The 23,595-nt window shown below is 37.1% G+C and overlaps 2 protein-coding genes across 5 annotated transcripts; both read left to right on the forward strand.

Moving 5' to 3' along the window:
- Positions 1-6,349: 6,349 nt before the first annotated feature.
- Positions 6,350-9,189, forward strand: LOC131016450 (uncharacterized). 4 transcript variants are annotated; one of them, XM_057945150.1, is made up of 4 exons: positions 6,350-6,977; positions 7,343-7,412; positions 8,627-8,687; positions 9,036-9,189. In XM_057945150.1, the coding sequence occupies exons 1-4, from the start codon at positions 6,908-6,910 to the stop codon at positions 9,099-9,101; spliced, it is 267 nt and encodes an 88-aa protein (XP_057801133.1). In that variant the 5' UTR covers positions 6,350-6,907; the 3' UTR covers positions 9,102-9,189. The 4 variants fall into 4 exon arrangements, 3 of the variants coding, with proteins under 3 accessions (XP_057801133.1, XP_057801132.1, XP_057801131.1); XR_009099004.1 differs by having other exon boundaries at positions 7,329-7,412; positions 8,627-9,189; XM_057945149.1 differs by having other exon boundaries at positions 8,627-9,189.
- Positions 9,190-19,605: 10,416 nt separating this feature from the next.
- LOC131016451 (mitochondrial inner membrane protease ATP23-like) lies at positions 19,606-22,098 on the forward strand. The gene is made up of 4 exons (XM_057945151.1): positions 19,606-19,755; positions 19,966-20,157; positions 20,306-20,412; positions 20,505-22,098. Exons 2-4 carry the CDS (start codon positions 20,013-20,015, stop codon positions 20,712-20,714), a joined length of 462 nt encoding a protein of 153 aa, XP_057801134.1. The 5' UTR covers positions 19,606-19,755; positions 19,966-20,012; the 3' UTR covers positions 20,715-22,098.
- Positions 22,099-23,595: the final 1,497 nt, after the last annotated feature.

The following is a 23,595-nucleotide window of genomic DNA, read 5'->3' on the forward strand; positions in this document are numbered from 1 at the left end:
ATTTTAATTTTTTTTATCCTAAATAATTACTAGAAATTACTCCATTTCTCCCACTAAACATGACTCATTTATTTTCAACATGGAGATTAAGGAGAATGTGTAAATTTGATAAAAGTAGTAGAGCCTACAACTTTTTAAGAGTTATTTTTAATGTGTAAATAAGTTATTTTTAGTGAAACAACCAAAATAGAAAACGAGACATGCTTAATGGGACAAAAAGAGTAAGATTAAAAAATTGTACCTCCTCTGTCTCACAACAACATGAATATTTTGCTATTTTTGGGCGTCTCATATATTTTGGTAAACTACCCCACCAGCACAATCATTTTACTTTTCATCTCTACTTTTTATAAAATGAGACCCCTTTTTTCACTCACAATACAATTTTATCTAAAAATTTTTAAAATTCGTATCACTTATAAATATTCATGTTTTTGTGAGACGAAGGGAGTATTAAGTTAAGTGGCACTCAACGAGAGGCGTGACTTTCTCGCGACTTTGAGGCGGCCTTGTCAGTGGGTGTCACACAAATGAATAGCTTTTATTTTTGTTTTCGAATTCTTCATTGACTTTGTCACCGAAAGCAATATGAGATGGCCTCAAGTAGAGCCATTTGGGCACCATGATCGACCGCAATATAATACTAATAATAATAATAATTCATTAGAAAAAATCGCCAATATTTAGGGTTGTATACGAATTGAATTGAGTCGAGTTGAATATCGATAGGATCTAGCTCGGCTCGTGAAAAAAAAATTGGGCTCGAGCTCAAATTCAAGTTTTAAATTGAGCTCGAGCTTGATTTGATGAATAAATATTTAGTTCAAGCTTAATTCGAACTCGATTCGATAATTATTTAGTTAGAGCGAGCTCGATTTTAGATTGTGTTTCGCTTGATATTTTTGCGAGCTTAAATTTGAGCTTTGACTTGTGGATAAAATGTGAAAGTTGCTAGTTGAACTGAAGCTCGAAAAATCATAAATCAAAAAAGGGAGTGTCGTGTGTGTGTTCTGTGTGAGTGGTGTGCGTGAGTTAGTGAAGAAGGGAGGCCGGAGCGGGGAAGAGAGAAATATGTTTGGGCTATTGGGCTTTGAGTTGGGCTACCTTTTATTTGAATTGGGCCTTTTAATTCTGTTGCCTTTATTTTAAAGAAGTGGGTTGCAAATTTCTTTAATAAAAATCGAACTGGGCCTATTTTATTAAGTTGGGCCTTCTATTTTAATAAACATGGGCTCTTATTTTAAGTGTTGGACTGCTTCACTTCAACTGGGCTGTTTTAATTATTGATTTGGGGTATGCTTCGCTAAGTAAGCTGCATTTTAAGGGTGATTTTAAACACAATCCCCAATTTTCTCACTATAGCCCCCTATTAAAAAAAATAATTGTTATTATTATAATTTTACTATTATACCCTTATAGATTATTTAAAATTAATAATAAATTAAAATTTATAAAAATTAATTTAAAAGAAGAATAATGTGTACAATCTCTTAACAGATAAATCACGTATACAAAACCGATCACCTACCCACCGTGGGCATATATAATATGCCCACCACTGATGTGGCAATCTTAATTAGAGTAAGATAATTTTAATTAGAGTAAGATATGTTAATTCTCTTTCCAAATTAAAATTACCACATCAGTAGTGGGCACATTATGCTTGCCCACGGTGGGTAGGTGATCGATTCTGATCACGTATAACCTCCATCTTGATTCTAATATTAAAAATACTTATAAATAACTCTAATAACTCTATCAGTATAGCCCTCAACTCAAAATTTTAATTAAACACGTCAGAGAACAGACACTGATAAAAGACGCAGAGAACAGAGAAGCAGACGAGAATAAGCAAACGCGTAGGGAAGCAGACGCAGGAAGAAGAAAAACATCAACATAAGGAAGAACAAAGTTCAATATCATCTTCAATTTATTTTTCTTGGGGTTTCCCAAAAACATTCCAGAACCTAAGAGTTTCATCCCCTGCTGCAGGCACGACTGTGCATCCATCCGAACTATGGAATCTGCGATTATACAGATAAACATGTTAAGAAAAGGCGATAGAGATGACACAGGTGCAAGAATCTTTACGTGAGATAAAAAGGTATATCAGGGGCATCTTCATAGAAAACCATAGCCTACACTAGAACTCTTAAAAATTACTCCACTAACTAACGACATCTTCATAAATACTAAGTAATTTGAATAAACCACATCATTTATGAATATAGGCTGACAAACCATATAAAACGAGGGGATAATTGAAATGAATGATGGAAGTATCGCCATATTAATACAGATTAAGAAAACGAAAAAAAAATCTCTGCGCACCGAGAACAACTCGCACTAGCAAGAGAAAAAAGAAAGCAGCCTGCAGAAAATAGAATTTGGTTAGAGAAGAAACAAATCAAAATCCAATGAACAATCACAATGAATGAATGAATAGCGAGAGCGATAGAGAGGGAGAGAATCGTCGGGATTGTATTTTTGGGGAATTGAATTCACGAGATTATATATGCCTTCACTCAACGATTAGGGTTTCAATACGAATTGTGTGTGAATTTCTTTTTTTACAGAGGGGTTTCAATGAGTACGCAAGGGTAAGCATCGCAGTCGCTCGCTTCCTGATCGAAGACTTTAGATATTTCGCTAAAACATTCATAAAAAGATCGTGAAAAGTCTGGGTATTTGCTTCCTAAATAGGCTGTATTCCCTCTCGTCGGCGGCGGCGGCGGCGGCGGCGGTATCTCCCTTGTCCGACTGCTTGCTATCCTCAATCTTTTTCAAGAACCCATAGCGACAAAAGAGGAAAACCCCCAAAACGGCAAGTAGAACAGAGCCCAGAAGGATTTCCTCCGGCAATGTAGACAGCTAGAGCCCAACTGTCTCTGGCCGGCGGCAATGCGGTAGCGCAGCGGCTCTCTGTCTGGACGAAGAAAAAGATTAGTCTACTTCTCCGTCATCATGTTCTTAAATTTTTAGTTGAGCCTATAATAAGAAGCTTTAGAAATATTTGGATGGGGTTATAAAAAGTTTGAGGGGTTATTAAAAGTTAAGGTCAGTGTTCTTTGAAAATTAATTTCAACAACTTATTAATGTATTATAAATTTTAAATAAGTTATAAGGCTATAATAGTAAAATTATAATTATTTTTATTAATATTTTTAATAGGAGGCTATAGTGAGAAAATTGGGGGCTGTGTTTAAAATTACCCGCATTTTAATTAATTATTTTACAGAGTAATTTGCATTAGTATATTATCTTAGTATCATGTGTATATATTAAGTGTAATCAATTATGATATGATGAAGGTATGAAATAAACTATGTATTTACATCATGATTTAAATTGATTTTCATAAATTTAATTAGAAGTTCAGCGTGATGAATCAGGAATGTTTAGCACATCTATTAAGATCTTAAGTTAGCTTCACGAGACCTATTAAAATAGAATTTCTTGTAGACTTTGTGGACCAAGGGGATTAGCGCTGTTTTCCCAAGACAAGTTTCTTTGTTTATGATCTTCAGGTTTAGCCTATCCAGGTGGGCTTACTTTTCAAATGTATGACTTAGTTATTAAGCTCTAATGTTTCATGAAATGCAAACTGTTTATCCAATAAAATATTTTGTGCACTCTGCTCTATTTAAGGCTCGCAACAACGAATTGATCGAGGTTCTCTCTTGACTTAACACGTTATTTGAGAATTATGTACACCTATTTGCTGACTCGATGGGTTGATCTCCATCGGGCACTAATAATTTATGAGGCGTTATATGCATGCTCGACAGGATGTGTTCCGGAGCATTGTGTCTCAAATGGGACCTTACCTGGGTTACGCCCTCAAGTTAAGAATGAAGGAGTAATGGATCCTTCGGTAGCTAAAAGGTCCGGAATCACAATGAGTAACAAAAAGATAGTGTGACAATGGCGCCAAATGAAAAAAATGATTTTGAATGCTTAGAAGTATTTTTATTTAAGGGTTATGGCAAAAAAATACACGAACTTTTAAAAAAGTTACAATTTTCATCTAAACTTTCAAGTAAGCTAAAAAATAAATGAATTTATATTTTTATTGCAATTTTCACCTAAGTTTGTCTTCCAACAAAATTGGAGCTTAATTGACAATCGAAATTAAGTCAAATATACTCCCTCCGTCCCCAAAATAAGTTCCTCTTTGGGGACGGCACGGGTTTTAAGGAAAAATGGTAAAGTGTATTGATAGTGGAGAAAAATATGTTATAATTAGTATTGAGAGTGGTGAAAAGGTGAAAAAGTGTTATAATTAGTATTGGGAGTGGTGAAAAAATGAAAAGTAAGAATAAATAAAGTATTATTAGTGGTGGGGTAGTTGTCCAAAAATGGAAAGAAAGAAAGAGGAACTTATTTGGGGGACGTCCCAAAAAGGAAAAAGAGGAACTTATTTCAGGGACGGAGGGAGTATTAAATTTTGTTTTCTTAGACCTCTGAGTTTCTAAATCCTCCTCATCATCAGAAGTTAGACCAACACCATGTGAGCTTTCGATTGTCAATTAAGCTCTAATTTAGTTGAAAGTCAAACTTAAGTGAAAATTGCAACAAAAATATAAATTCATGTATTTTTGGCTTAATTGAAAGTTCAGGTGAAAAATGCAATTCTTTTTCAAAGTTCGTGTATTTTTTTGCCATAACCCCTTTTATTTAAAAGCTTCTAAATCATGTTTTAAACGATTGGATAAACTGCTCTTACGAAATATGAAATGTTTTAGAAAATGCTTGCCCACTGAGTACATTAGTACTTAGCCCAAATACTTTCAAATATTTTCAGGTTCGCTGGTCGGTGTTGACGGGGTAGAGTTGAGGCTAGGTTTCAATTCCTTATTTAGACTTCCACTGTTGCACTAGCTAATATCTTGTCTTTCGTTTTCCTAACTTAAGACTTTCATGTTATATTTAGAATTTAGAATGACATCTTTGATCGAGTTTAGATTATTAACTCCTAATTATATGTGTTGTGCCCAAAAATATCACATTGTAACAGAAAATAACGAGAACACGAGAAAGGCGTTGAAACGTTGAGCTTTGTATTGATTTAACGTAAGGCTTTGGAAGTAAGTATACAATTATTGTCAATCCTTTTACACTAGGGTTTAACATGTATTTATAGGCAAAGAACTAAGAATTCTAGTAGGAATAAGACTCCTTTTAGACTTAGGATAGGACTATGATTCTTAATATTTATCTCTTTCTTCATGATAATCTCATTCTTTGTCGGTATTTGACAGCCTTCAAAATAGCTCTAAATCTCGGAAAATCAGGGCTACTAGACCGTGAACAACGCTATTATCGTTGGATTGACCTTAATCTCCCGGTCTTTAAGGGATGCATATTTTTGTCCTCATCAATATGGTAATGAATGTTGGTTATCAGAAATATGAAACAAAAACTTATGATCCGAAGGAGCCTAGCCCGGCTTGTTATCCTATTATTCGGGTTTCAACAAGTTTTTTTTCTTATTTTTTTATGAATTAGTCGCACATCGATCACATTTATTTTTCAAGAATTGAGGTGTGTCAAAATAAAATATTAAATTTATCTTTCAAACTTATATTAATAATTTATATTATAAAATGATTACTATTGAAACAGGACGAGTAACTCGCTAGTTTGATTGATAATAACTTAAAATGTACAATATTTTAGACTGGATTTTGAAAATGGCCTATTTGTTTTAGTAAACTTAAAAATTGTCCACTAAGATAAAAAACTTAAAAATGGCCACTGTTGCCATTTTACCCTTTAAACATCACCACTTTAAAAATTCGCGCAATTCACAACCAGTGAAATTCACAACCAAAATTTTTTGGTTGTGAATTCACACAGTCGAATTTTCAACCATAATTTTTTGATTGTCGAATTCACAATCAGATTTTTTTGGTTGTGAATTCACAACCATAATTTAATTCACAACCAAAATTTTTTGATTGTGAATTCACAACCAGTTGAATTCACAATCAGAATTTTTTGATTGTAAATTCACAATCAAAATTTAATTCACAATCATAATTTTTGGTTGTGAATTCACAACCAGTCGAATTCACAACTAGAATTTATTTTGGTTGTAAATTCAAGTAATTGTGAATTTGAGTTTTTAAAGTTTGAATCAATATATAATACGATTAGCGATTCCTGGCCTCTCCTTAATTCACTCTCCTATGTGGCATATCTGAGAATTCAAGATTCAAAATCCCTACAATTCTAGAGCCTCTAGCTCAATTCTCTATCGCTGACGTGGCAATATAATTCCACATCAATTATTATTATTTTATATATATTATTTAATTAAGTTAAACATTGCAAAATCATATTGTCTTCTCTTCCTTTCTCTGCGTCGACCACCACCTCCATTTCCCTATCCGCGACGATTCGACCCACCGGCCGATGCCACCTCCATTTTCCCCTCCCTCTGCCGGCGATTCGACTCACCGGCCGCGGCCGCGATCTGCCACCTTTCGCCGCCTCCTAGAGATCTGCTATTCCACCTTCTTCGATGCCACCTCCATTTTCCCCTCCCCCCTCCGGCGATTCGACTCACCGGCCGCATTCCACCGCGATTCGCAACGATGAGATCTGCCCCTTCCACAGTTCCACCTTCTGTTTCGAGGTCCGGCGAAGGGCGCGCCCGCTAGAGATCTGCTCTTCCACCTTCTCCGATGCCACCTCCATTTTCCCCTCCCTCCCCCGGCGATTCGACTCACCGGCCGCATTCCACCGCGATTCGCAGCGATGAGATCTGCCCCTTCCACAGTTCTACCTTCTGATTCGAGGTCCGGCGAAGGCCGCCTCTTTGAGATTTCCGGCGCGAATCGCTGCGCCCCTAGATCCCCAAATCCTCACCGCCTCTTTGCGATTTTCGGCGACCACGGCAGCCATGGCCGCCGATCTGCCCCTCCCACCACCAGAAAACCAGAAATCGATCTGCCACCTCCCTTCCCCCTATGGTAAGTATTAAATGTTTGACTATTTTAAATATGGAATGATTATTATTTTAGATAGAACAAATTTTGGAAAGATGTTTAACAATGGAAACTTAAACCCTAGCTTTTTATGTTAATTAATTTTCGCTTGCTGCAAATTATGTAAATATAGAATGGTTATAAACTTTAGAAAGAATTTTTTTTGGAAAGAATTTTATCAAAGGAAACTTAAACCCTAAATTTTCATCTATAAATTCATTAGTTTGAATAATTAACAATGCAGCAATCGCAAGGTAACCTTCTTCTTCTTTTGTTGTCTTTCTTTTCTTTTGCATTAACGCGGCAATACCTTCTTATTTTTCTTCTTCTTTCCAGATTTTTGGTTCTAGGTGCCTGGTCCAGAACCGCCGCTCGCCAGCCGCTGTGTTGCAGTCGCCCACTCCTATTCTCACTTCAACTGTAAGTTCTCCGATTTCTCTCACCCTCATTTTCAGTTATGTCAACAGATTGTTTTCTGGTGTTTCCACTTCATATTCCCTTTTCTTTATGTTACTGAGTTGGATGGGTTCAAATCCTTTATTGGCTCTACTGTTATAGCTACTGAATTTATCGATATTTCTGTTGGAGATTAACTAATTAGGTGCATCAGTAAATGGGCATCTGTATGGTGTAAGCTAAAAACTTTCGCTGCATTAATCACCACAATTTTAATCTAATCCCTTATTTGTTGCATTTGTGTTTTGATCATAATTTATGAAATGACGGTGTAAGTTTTCATTTTGTTGCAAATGATGCATCTGTGTGCTCTACATTTGGAGAGGAATATAATGAGATATTGTTTTGTTTTACTGCAATCCATGACATTTTAAACTCAAACAAGTTTGTCCAAAGCACAGCACCAACAAGGACTGTTGGCTCTTAATTGGGGGAAGGCAATTGATTCGTCATCGTTTGTATCAAAAAGTTTGAATTTTTTTTTTATTGTGGATAAGGTCGAATTGTGGATTTGGATGCGTAGATCTTGATATCAGTTTTGATTTTCTGTTTTGATTAATTTTTCTGTACTTTAAGGTGTATGATCGTTGTTTTAATAGTATAAGATTGTTGTCCAAATGAATGCAAGAATTAGTGTTAATTTTTGTTGGATTATTATTGTGGGTGTTTGATCAGATCTTAGATGTAGCATATGATTTGGATTTTAAGGTGATGTTATAGTGATGATGTGGATTTTGATTCTTTCAACAGTTTCAGTTAGCATAACTATGCTCTACTCACTACTGATTTTCTTGATAGGTTGGACCATGGTCTGTACTTTAAATTTATGTTTTTCTTATTTATAAATGGTCTTCTTTAATTTCTTCATGCATCCCCCTTCCCCATCCAAACCAAGTGTGCAATTTATGCGGGTGACATTTTCCCAAAATTTGTAGGAAGAAACAGGAAGCCTCAAATTTGTATGCATGTCCAATGATGGTGTTGATAAACACATGATTTGATAATTACTTCTGCTGCTATCTCTCTCTCTCTCAAACCTTATTATGTTTATGTTTGATGGAATTGAAAATTTGGTCTATGTTCCTTTAGGTTGTGGCATCTGCTAAACTCGAATTGTTGTGTGTTTTCTCACAAGGAAATCAGAGCTTGATTCAATAACCTTGTGTGTACTTTTACAGGCTGATAGGATTGAAAAACATCTTTGCCAGGCAACTTCCTAATATGCCGAGAGAATACATTGTACGTTTCCTAATGGACAGGCGTGCCCCTGGTTTTGAACCTTTTCTGTAAAGCTTATGTGCAATTATTCAATTAGCTTCTTTTTATGTTGCTGGGTTTTGGTTATTTATTCCATTAGCGTAAGAACAAAGCTGTGTTGGTTAATGTTTAGTTGGTTATCTGCTTCTATCTCACAATAAATGAGAACGTATCAACAGTAGTTGGCAGTTAGAGATGATTGAATTTTTTTTGCATTAGATTGATTTATCAATCTATTGGTTGGCATCTATGTTTATAAAAGTTTTGAGTTATACAATTAATTCATGTAGACTAAATTATACTACTAATGATTGTTTTTCTTTGATGCAGAAAGACAACTTTGCTAGGGTGATTTTAACATTCTCTAGAATCGCAAATGAGAATTTTTTAATTTAAGCTGTGTTTTTTTCTTTTGCTTTTTAATGTAATTGATTATTACTTTGATTCCTCAATTATTCTATTATTCAATTAATATTTATCGCTATTTTACTAAATATTTGTGATTCAGTATATATTTTAAGTATATTGCAGTGTTCGATGAGTTATGGGCTGCTCAAAAAATAGTAAAATTTCAATTTAGAAAAAAAAGCATGACGTCGCCGCTCTCTCTCTCAAACCCTAACCCTAGTTCTGAGATTTGATCGTTCTGCTGCAGCCGTTCATGACTTCCGGACGTTCACTCCCGACGTCGGCGGACCGAAGTGGCTTAAACCTACCTCCGGTCTTAAACAACTTCAACCCCCGTGTCGCTGTTCGAGAAACCCACCTTTCCAAGACTGCGATAAACCCTAACATGGCTGCTAACTCTAAGACCACCACTTCTTGTGATGGGCCGTCTTCTGTGTCGCTGAATCATGCCGGAAAATATAATCTCAAGGCTGGACCGTCGTATGCGACGATCACCGCTCCCACTCGTATTAAGAAACCTGACATCCCGGCGCACAAGTTCCAAGCCTTGCGCCCCTATAGAGATAACGAGATTGGTGTTCTCAAAGTCCCCAAAGATATCCAGAATTTTCAAGCAAATAAATTTAGATTTGCTTTGATCGGTCAATTTATGATGAATAAAGGTGAGAAGCCACGTACCACACGTGATCTGAAGCATGAACTCCAATCTCGCTGGGGAATGAAACAACCCTGGAGTTTAATGCCTATGGGAAATGGATACTTTACGTTGAAATTTCAAACGAATGAAGACAAACTGACTGCCAAGTCACAGATGATCTGGGACCTTTCCACAGGATCCTTACGCCTCAGAGAATGGGTTCGGTATTTCAATCCTTACAAGGAATCTTCTTCTCTAGCAAACGTTTGGGTGCGAGTGTATTACTTGCCCGTGGAATTTTGGCATCCAAAAGTCCTGTCAGGAATTGGGCGATGGTTGGGACAACCGCTTCAAATTGATGGAAATTCGATTGATGACGAGGTGGCACACTATGTTAGAATCCTTATTGAAATCGATCTGGCGCAACCACTTCCGGAGAGCATGTGATAGATGGTGGTGATTACAAGTTCAATATTGATCTCAGCTATGAGTATCTTCCGCTCTTCTGCACTAAATGTAAAATAATAGGGCATACGGTAGACCGTTGTCGTAAGGGGAAGAAGATGGACAAACAGCCGGTGGAGTTAAACAAGCCACAAGAACCAGAATGGAAGATTGTTGGGAAAGATACGGCTCGTTCAGGCCATGAGGATAACTTGGTTATCTCGGATGGAACGATTGAGGATGAGTTTTCTGATGAGGATACGAATCATAGAAAAGAGGTTTCGGGACCGGACTTGCTTGAGATGGCTTGTGGGAAGACGCCGATAAGCAATAATATTTTCAATGTGTTAGATAATTTGGAAACGGACGAGGATGATGGTATTATTGGAGCTACAAAGCGGAATGACAACACAGAGTCTAGTGCAGGGATAAATGCGAATTCTGAGCCGGCTGCTGTTATCAGAATTGACACTGTGGTTGAAGAGGAGCAGGGAAGGAGAGAGGGCTCTGAGGTTAAGAGAAACTGCAATCTCGGTGAGCACAAAGAGAAAACTGATTCTGGTTTGGAGATCGAAAGGATGAAGGAGCATGCTGATAATTTGAAGTCTGATGGGCGTGCTGATCTGGGTTCTGCGAGGATTGGAACTGCTAGGTCTGATGCGAAGACTAGAAAGGAGAACGCGCCTGGTGAGAACGACAGAGCTGTGTTTGGTAATAACAAAGCTCACTTGAATGCTGCGAACTGCGATGGTTCGGGCGTTGATCATTCAAGAGTGAGCACTGGTCCTGATAGCCCTGAGTTGACGGGGAGAGAAGGACTTGTTACGAGGGATGAAGATGATGACGATGGAAACGACTCAAGCTCTAACGTGGATTTGAGGAATACTGGTGGAGATGGCATGGGAGCGGAAGATCTGCCAGCTGTTGAACAGATGTTTTCAGGAAAGACATCTTCCTCTGCGAAGGACAAGAAGGTTATGGCAATTGAAAACGACATGAAGGTTCAGAGATTCAAAGAAAGTGTCTCGGTTGGCACCGAAACTTTGCTGCAGAAGAAGAGAGGGCGACCTTCTAAACAGGATCTGGCGGTGCGTAATCATAATCGTGCTTTGCTCCAACAAGAGGAAAACATCAAAAACAGGCTGAGAAAATCTGTGGATGCAGGACATACGCCGCATGATTATGTGGTGGATTATAGTGACTCCAAAGCCATGCGTATTATGGATAATGTTGCCAACAAACGATGGAGCGATGAAGTGGAGCTGGGAGATGCCCAGGCCACGAGAACTTCTTCTTTACCATGAATATTCTTGTTTGGAATATCCGAGGGTTGTCAGATGATTCTAAACAACTTCTAAAAGAGCACTGCTGCTCTTATTCCCCTCTGATTCTTGGCTTAATTGAGCCGAAGTTGAGATTTCATAAAATTCGACAGAGTTTTTGGAGATCAATTAATATGGTCCCACGTCATCAAAATTGTAGACTCCCTCGGAGGTCTAATATCTGGTTTCTTGCTCATCCTGATGTGGTTTCTAGCATTATTTTTTCTTCCAGTCAGGTGGTTGTTGCAGATTGCGTTTAGATGTCGCGGCATTTTAGAGTGGCTGTGGTGCATGGGGCTAACGATCAGGTCGCTCGTCGCCAACTCTGGGCGGATCTCCTTCACTTCACTGATGGTAATACGGTTGTTATTGGAGATTTTAATGCGGTTAAGGGAGCTAATGAGAGATTGAGTTCGGCCGTTACTAACAGAAGATCGTGTCGGGAGTTCTGTGATTTTATTGACGCCTCGGGTTTTATTGAGTCCCCCACTTCAGGTGTGCGGTTTACCTGGTCTGGAAGACGTCTGCTGCCGCGGCATGTCGAATCCATTCTTGACAGAGCTCTTTTCTCACAGGGGTTTGCGTCGATGTGGTCAAACATTGTGACTCATGCTCTTCCCCGTCTGACTTCAGATCATTCTCCGTTGATCCTGTTTTGCCGTGCATTCTTGACAGAGCTCTTTTCTCACAGGGGTTTGCGTCGATGTGGTCAAACATTGTGACTCATGCTCTTCCCCGTCTGACTTCAGATCATTCTCCGTTGATCCTGTTTTGCCGTGCAGCTTGTAATCAGGGAAGGCGGTCGTTCAAATTCCTCAACATGTGGGTTACTCATCCAAATTTTCAAGACTTCGTTACTTCTTCTTGGGCGCAAAGTGTTGATACTAACTGCCAGATTTTTCGAGTTATGTTTAAACTCAGACGTCTTCGTTCGGATCTTCGGACTTGGAATAAAACGGTGTTTGGTAATGTCGATGCTCAAATTGAGGAGGGACAGAGACGGTTAAGCGCGCTGCAGAATCAGATTTCCAGTACGGGGTACACTGACAATTTGTTTGATGAAGAAGTCGCTGAGCAGGCTTCCCTTGGGACTCTTCTAAATAGGAAGTCTATTCTTGTACAACAAAAGAGCAGGGCGAACTGGCTGAATGATGGTGATTGTAATTCTTCCTTTTTTCATCGCTTGATCAAGTTTCGTAAAAGAGCGCAAAGGATTGAACATCTTAAGATTGGAGGCAATATGGTTTATGATCAGAGTATTATTCAAGCCCACATTATCGACTTTTTCTCGAATCTTTTTCGAGAGGACGGCCAGCGCAGTGTGGACAGAGTTATGCTGGAGGCTATTATTGATGAGTGGGTTACGGAGGAGCAGAATGACACACTCACTAGTATTCCAGATGATGAGGAGATCGCGACTGCTGTTTTTGGGATGGACTCTAACAGTGCTCCTGGTCCGGATGGGTTTTCTGGTTCTTTCTTTCAGAATTGTTGGAGTATCATAAAAACTGACATTGTTGTTGCTATTAGGGCTTTTTTCCTAAAGAGTTATTTGCCGGCTGGGTGTAACTCGAGTACGTTAATTCTCATTCCGAAGAAGGAGACGGTGGACACTGTTGCTGATCTTCGGCCGTTCATCCTATCAAACTTCTTTTTTAAGATCATCTCAAAGATTTTAGCTACGAGGTTGGGTGATATTGCTTCGCGCGGAGTTTCTCAGAATCAGTTTGGATTCATTAGTGGCCGCTCCATTCATGATTGTATTGTGATGGGCTCGGAGGGATTTATCTGTATGAACAGAACTGGGCGTCGTTCGAACATGGCTTGCAAGATTGACATCCGAAAAGCTTTTGATACGATGAACTGGAATTTTATTTTGCAGGTGCTTCGGGTGAATGGATTTCATGAGAGATTCATTCAGTGGATTTCGATTATCTTCAATTCGGCTCGTATTTCCATTCTTTACAATGGACAGCTCAGTGGTTATTTCGCTTGTTCTTGTGGAGTGCGGCAAGGCGATCCCCTGTCTCCGATCCTTTTTGGTATAGCGGAAGATGTGCTCAGTCATCTGTTTTTGAACTGTGTGCGGTCAAGACACCTGGTTCCTATGGACTACAGCCGCACTACTCACTTCCCCACTCACCTGCTTTACGCGGATGATATCTTAATCTTTTGCAAAGCCTTGGTGAAAAATGCTCGTAAAATCAAAGAGATTCTGGATTTGTATGGTGACATTGCTGGACAGATTTGCAGTCCGGAAAAATCTCGTATTTTCTTCTCTGAAAAAGTTCAGTCGGGGTTGCGACATGGTGTTTCGTGATGTTTGGGTTTCTCTTCGGGAGAGCTGCCGGTCATTTACTTGGGGGTTCCGTTATTTGTTGGCCGAATCAGGGCTTCTTATTTTGATGCTATACATGATCGTATTGTTCAGAAATTCGCACGTTGGAAAGGACTTCATCTGTCAATGGCAGGTCGCATTTGTTTGGTTCGATCGGTCATTCAGAGTTCTGTCACGAACTCAATGATGATTTATCGTTGGCCAAAGTCTTTGGATAGATGCTGTCGCAATTTCATTTGGTCGGGGAGTATTGACGTGAAATCGGTTTGTACGGTCAGATGGTCCAGAGTTTGCAGCTCTCGTGTGGAGGGAGGTTTAGGGGTGCGCTCTTTCTCTGACATGAACGCTAGTTTTTTGATGAAATTAGCCTGGCGTTTGGTGAAAGGTGAAGATCTTATGGCTGTCACCTTGAGAACAAGGTATCTCAATTCTTTTGGCCATGCGAAGAATAATATTAGTTCTTCTCCGTTTTGGACTAGTGTTCGTGATCATGTGAGTCAGTTAGTTGATGATTCTTATTCGCTTATTGGGGTGGGTGCTGCTACAATGTTTTGGTGCGATGATTGGCTTGGTTACAAATTGATTGAAAAGTTAAAGATACCCTGCTACATGTTGGATTTTCTTACTCAGGCCGTGGATGAGTACTTTTTTGATGGAATCTGGCACTTCTCTGAAGATTTCATCATCAATTATCCTGATATTGTCATTGATATTCTTCTTCTTCCTATTGGTGGTGATGAGGATACACGTTTCTGGAAGCATTCAGTTAGTGGAGAGGTCACTTCTGCTACGGCCTACTCTCATACGAGCCAGGACTTTCCTAAAGTCCTTTGGGGTAATTGGATTTGGGAGCATTTCATTCCTGAGAGACGCTCGATTGTGTGCTGGCGCGTTATTCACCAACGCTTGCCGACGATGGATAATCTCATCCGCCGGGGAATTCAGGGTCCAAATCGTTGTGCCCTGTGTAAGAATGCGGAAGAGTCGATCAATCACCTGTTTTGGGATTGTGCGATGATTAAGCCTATTTGGGGAGAGTTTTTACATTGGTTTAAACAAGAGGAATTAAAGCACTTGTAACGCGTAGTTTATATCATTCGGAGAATTTGACCGTGTAATCGTACCGGCCGAGTCTCTTCGTCAAGCTATGCGAGAAGAAGAATGTTGAGGATTTCATCGTGAACATTGGATCCGGTGGTGGCGGTGCCGCCGTTGTAGTTGCTGCTCTCGTCTCAGTTGCGCTCCTACCGGCGGTGCTGCAGGAGCCGCTGCAACTGCCCCTGACCCTGCTGTCGAAGAAAGGAAGGTGCGCCACTGTTGTCGAAGAAAAGAAGAAACCTGTTGTCGGAAGAAAAGAAGGTGGGTGGAGGAGTTCTCTTTTCGAAATTCTCCTACTAATTGCATATTTTGTTTCTATTTTCTGCATATTTTTTTTTTTTTTTGCTTTTATTTCAAGATTTTAGGTTTCTAATTTATGTTCTTTCCCATTTGCACTATTTTTTTGTGCAAATGATTTACAGAATCAGTTAAATACAAAAACAACACAAATACAGAATCAGTTGATAAATACTGCAAAAGTAAAAAAAATAGAGAATCTTTGATGCCAACTTATATTACAGAAATACATCTACAGTCTTCCTATAAATCATGAATATATATCTTGAGTGATTCATTCATGCTCTTTTTTGTGGCTATTGCAGATCTCAGAAATTCACGCTCCATTGAAAGATTCAAATGATTCAAATCTCATCTGGAGATGAAGTTTAGACTCCAACAACAATGTAAAAAGACTTTTGAAAGAATATATTTTGAAAAGAACAAAGCTTTCTTCAACAAAGAAAACAAAAGATTTTTCGAAAAATTATGATAGAAGAATATTACAAATCTGAAAGAAGAGGAAGGGGAATAAAAATTTAGTAGCTAAGTAACAACTATTTATAGATGGTAAAAATTGAGTTAACAGATTTAAAATTCAAATTTGGGCTCCAAACTTGGAGCCAAAAATGCATAACTTTGCAAGGTCCAGCAGATATAACAGATAATATTATTCACTGGATAAAAAGAAGTGTGCAGTGGCGGGAAAAAAATTCAGCAAGAAACTGTGCATTAATATGCAGTAGACTAGTATGCACGCACGAGCACGGCCAATATTGAAATTGAACGATATTTTGAATAAATAAATACATATATTAAATATAATTTAAATATAAATAAATGAAAATATAAATCTCAATAAAAAAATTGAAGTTATGAACGGCATAATCTCAATAAACACATGAATCTGAAAACATTTGAATTTTTAATTTTTTAACTACTAATTAATTATTTATAATTGATAAAAATGAACAAATACATAAATTTAATCTTTTTAGTTGCATTAAATTGTTATAATAGAAAAAATATAAATAGAAAATATTAAAAATAATGTTAACAAAAAAATAAAATAAAACAAAAATAGAAAAATGAATGAAATAGAAAGAAAAAGAAGATAGGAGAGAGGAGAGAGGGGAAAAAAATTGTGACTTTAAACGATAATAACTTATTTATTTTAAATTTATTTTTTATAATTCTTACATCAAATTAAAGATCTTGTCATCTTCTGTAATTTAACATCCATATTGAATATTTTTTTATGAATCAAAGTTGATAATTTTTAAAAGAGAAGAAAAAAAAATGAAAAGTGAGGAGAGAGAAATTTGGTGGAAAAAAGTAGCCGTTAAACTTCTATTTTATACTCCCTCCGTCCACGAAATAAACTCCTACTTGCCCTTAAATATTTGTCCACGAAATAAACTCCTACTCTGCTTTTTGGACAATTATACCCTCCCTTGCTTTTAAATTTACTACACTTTTATCTATTGGGCCCACTTTATTCCACCACTTATTATTATTATTATTATTATTATTATTATTATTATTATTATTATTATTATTATTATTATTATTATTGTCGTTATTATTATTATTATTATTATTATTATTGTTATTATCCTTATTATTATTATTATTATCGTTATTATTATTATTATTATTATTATTATTATTATTATTATTATTATTATTATCCTTATAATTCTTATTATTATTATTATTCTTATTTTTATTATTATTATTATTATCGTTATTATTCTTATTATTATTATTATTATTATTATTATTATTATTATATGTTATTATTATTATTATCGTATTATTATTATTATTACTATTATTATTATTATTATTATTATTATTACTACTACTATGTATTATTATTATTATTATTATTGCTATTATTATTATTGTTATTATTATTATTGTTATGGGTTATTATTATTATATGTATTATTATTATTATTATTATATTTTGTTATGTATATTATTATTATTATTATTATTGTTATATTAGTAGTTATTATTATTATGATATGTATTATTATTATTATGGTATTGTTGTTGTGTTATTATTATTATATTTTATAGTATGTAGTATGGGTATTAGGAGGATGGAGTATTAGAGGAGGAGAGGATTAGAGAGGAGGAGGAGGAGGAGGAGGAGGTGAGCCGGAGGAGGCGGAGGAGGAGGAGAGCGGAGGAGGTATGTATTGATTGATTATTATGATGATTGATTATGAGATATTATGAGGTTATTAGAGATATAGTATTGTTATTATTATTATCCTTATTATTATTATTATTATTATTATTATTAATATTATTATTATTATTACTACTACTACTATTGTTATTATTATTATTATTATTAATAATATTATTATCCTTATTATTATTATTATTATTATTATTATTATTATTATTATTATTGTTATTATTATTATTATTATTATTATTATTATTATTATTATTATTATCAAATTGCTAGTTAAAGATTAATAAAAGTAATCACAATACATAAACACTACCCTTTTAGTCTTTTACACCACCTTTACACCACCTTTTTCAGCTTTCTTAGTCTCCGTGCCGAACCCCAACTGAGAGTTTATTTCGTGGACGGAGGGAGTATAATATATTAGGGATGTCAATCGGGCCAACCCACTCGGTTTCAGGCCAACCCATTCGGTTTCGGGTTATTTTCGATTCGGGCTAGTCGGTTTTTTTATTTTTCGGGCTAAATTTTTTTGACCCTAACCCTAGCCCACTCGCTAGCCCGTTCGGGCCCACAAATTTACGATTTTTTATATGTATAATTTTTTTATATGGATAATCATATTATTGTAATAAAAATATGTCATGCTTTTTAAATCAAAATATTTCGCCTTATTTTAGATACAAAAATTAGTGTTATTTTAATGTAAATTTACATAATATCTAATTTAAACTTTGTTTCCGATAAAAATTGTATATAGATATAACATAAATTACTATCTTTCTTTGAGTTTTATATCATAAATATTTATTATTAATCGTTAGAAAAAATCAAAACATATTATACAAGCATCAAAATGTTATTATCAAATTAAAAAGTAAAGTATTAAAGTTTAGAAATCAATTATTAAGACAGTGTTTGTTAATCGGGTCAACCCACTCGGTTTTCGGGCCAACCTTATCGGGCTCGGGCCATTCGGGCTAAAAATTTTCAGCCCTGACCCACCTTTTTTATCGGTCTATTCAAGTCGATCCGTCGGTTTCGGGCTTTTCTGACATCCCTATAATATATAGATTAACTTGTGGAATATGATAGTACAATATAATTGGAGGAAAGATATCTTGATTAACACTTAATATTGGAAAGAGATTTGAGCTTTATTCATGTATTGGTTTAATAATAATATGATTAATACATAAAATTTAAAATCTTAAATTCAAATATATCATTATGTGATCTTTTAAATTATTTTTCCTAAAAAATAAACTCGAGTTTTATAATTGATTTACATTGAATGGATTAAGTTAAAGTGCTCAGCAAGTTACTTTTAGAGCTTAGAGGTCTCTAGATAATGCCGTGCAATAATAGAAGGAAAGTACAATAATAGTTCAAGAAAGATGAAAATATTGAGTTAATATATAGAAGTATCCATTTTCATATTGTAAAATTAAAATTTAGCCTATGAAATAAAAATATTAAAATATGACCAATTTTTATGCAAAATGTCAGAAATACCCCTTACGTTAAAATTTAAAAAAATTGTCACTTTCTCTAGCTCACTTCCCTCAACCTAATCGAACATGGAGAACAAAATCTCCAACTTGTAAAATCCCTAACTTCATCTCCTTCAATTTCCGACGAAGACCATCGCTACAGGCCGACGCCGTCGCCGCAGCAGTTGCAGGGCCACCTGCGACGCCACACTCTCTTCTCCTTCAGGTACTGATCGAAATCCGACGGATCGGCGTGGCCGAACTCGGTGCGGATCTCGAGGATTAGGATCTCCGTGGCAGACGCGGTGGTCCTCCTGGACGCAGATGTCGTGGCAGAGCGCGCCGGCGGCGAGCTAGTCGTAGATGGAGAGGTTTTGGCACTAGGCGAAGGGGAGTTCCAGACCTCTGATTTGGCACGCGGCGGTCTCTCTCTCTGTTCTCTCACAAATCCAAATCGAAACACACACACACACGACTCAAATCTGTCGGACTCCCTCTCCTCAAGGTCGTGCTGTGGAAGCGATGGGCCGCCGCCCAGGCCATGACGACGGCGGCCAGGATGCTGTCGTACTCGCTCGGATTATTTGATATCCCCCTTTTCTGCTTCACTTTCCTTGTGTGTGTGTCTTTTTTGTGTTGGAAATTCAGCAAAATTTCTGCCTTTTTGTTGAAAAAGTGAAAAAGTGCAGCTGAAGAGAATAGAGAACAAAATTAATCGGCAGGTGACCTTCTCCAAGTGGCGATCGGGTCTTCTAAAAAAAGCTCATGAGATTTCCATCCTCTGCGACGCCAATGCCGGCTTAATCGTCTTCTCCACCAAAGGCAAGCTCTTTGAATATGCCACTGATTCGTGGTATGATTTTTGTTCTTTTAAGTCTAATTCTCGAAGATTCCTTCGTTTCATTGTGAGGATTTTTTATTCCGAGGTTTTCCATTGTGTGAGTTTGGGTGTTTTCTTCCCCACCAGCGTGATTTGATTTGTTTTTCTTAATTACTACCAGATGTGATTTCATTTATTTACTTTTCTTGAAGGTATATTGAACTGCATTCTTGATACAAGCAAGATAGAAGCCGGGAAGATGCAGCTTGAGGAGCAAGTGTTCGATGTGGAGCAGCTTCTGGAGGACGTGGTTGATCTATACTATCCTGTTGGCATGAATAAAGGCGTAGACGTGATCTTGGATCCGTGCGATGGCTCTGTCTCGAGATGTCGTTCGGCTAAAGGTGATGCATATAGTTGGGATGCTAACTTTGTCTTTGTAGAAAAAAAAAATACGATTTGATCATATGACTGCCACTGTTTGTTCCTTCATCATATAATTTGTAACTGTGCATTAGATTCAAGTATGTAGCAATAACTTGCGATGTGAAGATGATCAGGTGGTGCAAGTGGTGATTCATGAGCTCGTTCATGCTTATGATGAGTGTCGTGCTGCTAATCTCGACTGGACTAACTGCGCTCATCACACTTGCAATGAGGTTAACTAACTATCATTAAGAAATCTAAGCATTGTTTAATGTTTCATCATGCTTTTGTATTTCTTGGTTATGCCTAATATTTGTTGGAGCAGATTCGAGCTAATCATCTCAGCGGTTATTGCCACTTGAAACAAGAGTTTCTTCGTGGGCATTTGAAGATAAAGGGAGGGCAAGAGTGTGTATGGCAAAGAGCAATGAAAGCAATGAGTGGAAACCCATACTGTTCGGGAATAAAAGCAGAGGATGCCATGAAAGCTGTTTGGAGCACTTGCTATAACGACATTACGCCCTTCGACACTTGAGAGAGACTGCTACTCACTTCTCTTGGCATCAAATTAATTGCCACTCTGAAGTTGCTACTGCACTGATTATGTATTTAAGTTTACATTCTTGAGTTATCTTTAATCCATGCAAATTTCACATTACTACTAATTTCTTTATGTAACAATAAATTTTTGTATTTCAATTTATAAAATACAAAAGTGTGTTACAAAGATAATTTGATAGAGTTTTGCGGGTTGCAATCTCTAGTTGATCCTCTTATTCTTCTCTTCCATTTGATTCTTGAACAATCTCGAAGGTTCTTGAAATATTTGATTTGATGACGATAAATCCAAAGGGCTTCAAGCCATGATTTTGAATTGCACGTCGAAGTTGATTTGATTTGGAGAAGAACGTCCTTAGAATTTTGTAAGAACGCCTTGAAGCTTTCGATCTTGAAGATTTGAAGGTTTGATCACTTGAAGATTTGAAGATCTTGATCACTTGAAGATTTGAAGGTTTTGAATTCTTGAACTCTTGAAGATTTGAAGATCTTGATCACTTGAAGATTTGAAGGTTTTGAATTCTTGAACTCTTGAAGATTTGAAGATCTTGATCACTTGAAGATTTGAAGGTTTTGAATTCTTGAACTCTTGAAGCTTTGAAGATCTTGAATTCTTGAACTCTTGAAGATTTGATCTTGATCACTTGAAGATTTGAAGGTTTTGAATTCTTGAACTCTTGAAGATTTGAAGATCTTGATCACTTGAAGATTTGAAGGTTTTGAATTCTTGAACTCTTGAAGCTTTGAAGATCTTGAATTCTTGAACTCTTGAAGATTTGAAGAATGCTTGAAGAATACTTGAATCCTTCACTTCTTCCACTTGTGACACTGGAGAGAATTCTTGTGCTTTTCAACCTTTCTCTCCTCCAAGATGTTATTTGTGAGCACCCCAACACCCCTATTTATAGATGTAGGAGGTGGGTCTTATGGGCTTTATGGGCTTTGGGCCTCCATGCATGGGCCTTAGGGCTTTAAGTGGCCAATAGGCCCATTAGTTCATTATATTAAATATTAATTATATATCTATTTAAATTAAGAATAAAATCCCATTTAATAAAATAGAAAATATAATTGAATATTTAATTTATGAATATACACGTGACACGATTTAATTCGACGATAAATTTAATTGTCTACACTTTGTTGTAGAGCTGGTTATGGAGTTTTGTTATTTAGTTGTTAATTTAGTGTTTTTTGGTTACTTGATCTATCCTCCAATTTTGGGGGCCGAATAGGAAGCAATTGATTTTGAAATTGTTTTTGGGTGAATGTTTCTAATAGCTTATATATGTAGAATTTATGTAGCTTAGATCTCTTTCTCTTATGCTTATTGGTAAATTTTTTATGAGAAACAGACTGAATATCTTGTATTTCTTTTTATTATTCTTGAATTCACAATCAGATTTATGAATTCACAATTTAATATTTTTGAATTCACAATTTAATTTTCTTGAATTCACGACCACATCTATAAATTCATAACCAGATCTATGAATTCACAACTTAATGTTTTTGAATTCACAACTTAATATTCTTGAATTCACAACCATATATATGAATTTACAACTAAAACACGAATTCACAATCAAAATAAATTCTAGTTATAATTGTGAACTAGTGGGTAACCCGTCGAAATTCGTTGGGAATCATTTGATATTATAATTTATAAGAAAAAAAAACATAAAATCATTTCATAATATATTTATAAATTTTAGAGATTTTTCACTCAAAAAAAGTGTTAATATGAGATGTCAAACTTTATAATAGAAATCGAAATTCGACGGGAAATTTGATGTTATAGTTTATAAAAAAAAAAGAGTGAACCTCCCTTTCATAATATATTTATAAATGATGAATATTATTCAATAAAATAAGTGTTAACATGACATATGTCTACGTTGCGAAATATATTTTTAAAAAAATTATTTGACATACACTACTATTTGCCACCCATATCCGTGACCCGCGGATACCCGCCACCCGTCGAATATTCGTCACCCGTTACCCGTCGAATACCCGCCGTCGCCGTGAAAACACTCCCAGGATCAGAGCAACGAGGATGAGCTACACGACCGGTTATACGCCGTCGCCGTGAAAACACTCCCAGGATCAGAGCAACGAGGATGAGCTACACGGCCGGTTAGAAGCCGGCCAGCGTGATCGAGTCTCCAAGGCGCCAGCGGGATCAACTCCAACGGGATCAACTCCAGTGGAGTCGGGCGCCAGAGGAATCGAGGCCAGCGGAGCTGATTCCTCCAATGTAGCGGGGACGAATTCTCCAGTGCCAGCGTAGCGGAGTCCAGGCTGCCAGCGGAGCGGAGTCCAGTCTGCCAGCGGAGCGGTGCTGCCAGCGCCAGCGGGATCAACGCCAGCGTGATCAACGCCAGCGGGATCGAGTCCAGCGGGATCAGCGCCAGCTCCAGCGGGATCAACTCCAGCGGGATCAACGCCATCACACCCCTCTACTTAGAGCAACACGGCCGGTTATACGCCGTCGCCGTGAGCTCACAGGAAATCAGCATATCACCCATCAACGAGGAGCCCTGGGGCCGGTTATATGTCGTCGCCGTGGGCTCCCATGATGGTAAAACACCACCAGCACATGAAGATCTCAGCCACGATAAACCTCCAGCTGCGGCAAACAGCAACATCGCAGCACCGAAGGCCGAACGGTGGTGCAGCGACCAGCCGCTCACAACACCTAACGACAATCAGCGGCGACAAGTAACAAAGAAAACCGAACTCAACGAGCTCACAACACCAAACAGCAAAGACCGCTGTAAGCAAGAACCGAAAGTCGAAACAGGAGCCCAAAACACCTCCATAACAACACACACCGCAGAAGCTCAATTCTTGAT

Source organism: Salvia miltiorrhiza, chromosome 3 (assembly GCF_028751815.1).
Source record: "Salvia miltiorrhiza cultivar Shanhuang (shh) chromosome 3, IMPLAD_Smil_shh, whole genome shotgun sequence".
NCBI lineage: Eukaryota > Viridiplantae > Streptophyta > Magnoliopsida > Lamiales > Lamiaceae > Salvia > Salvia miltiorrhiza.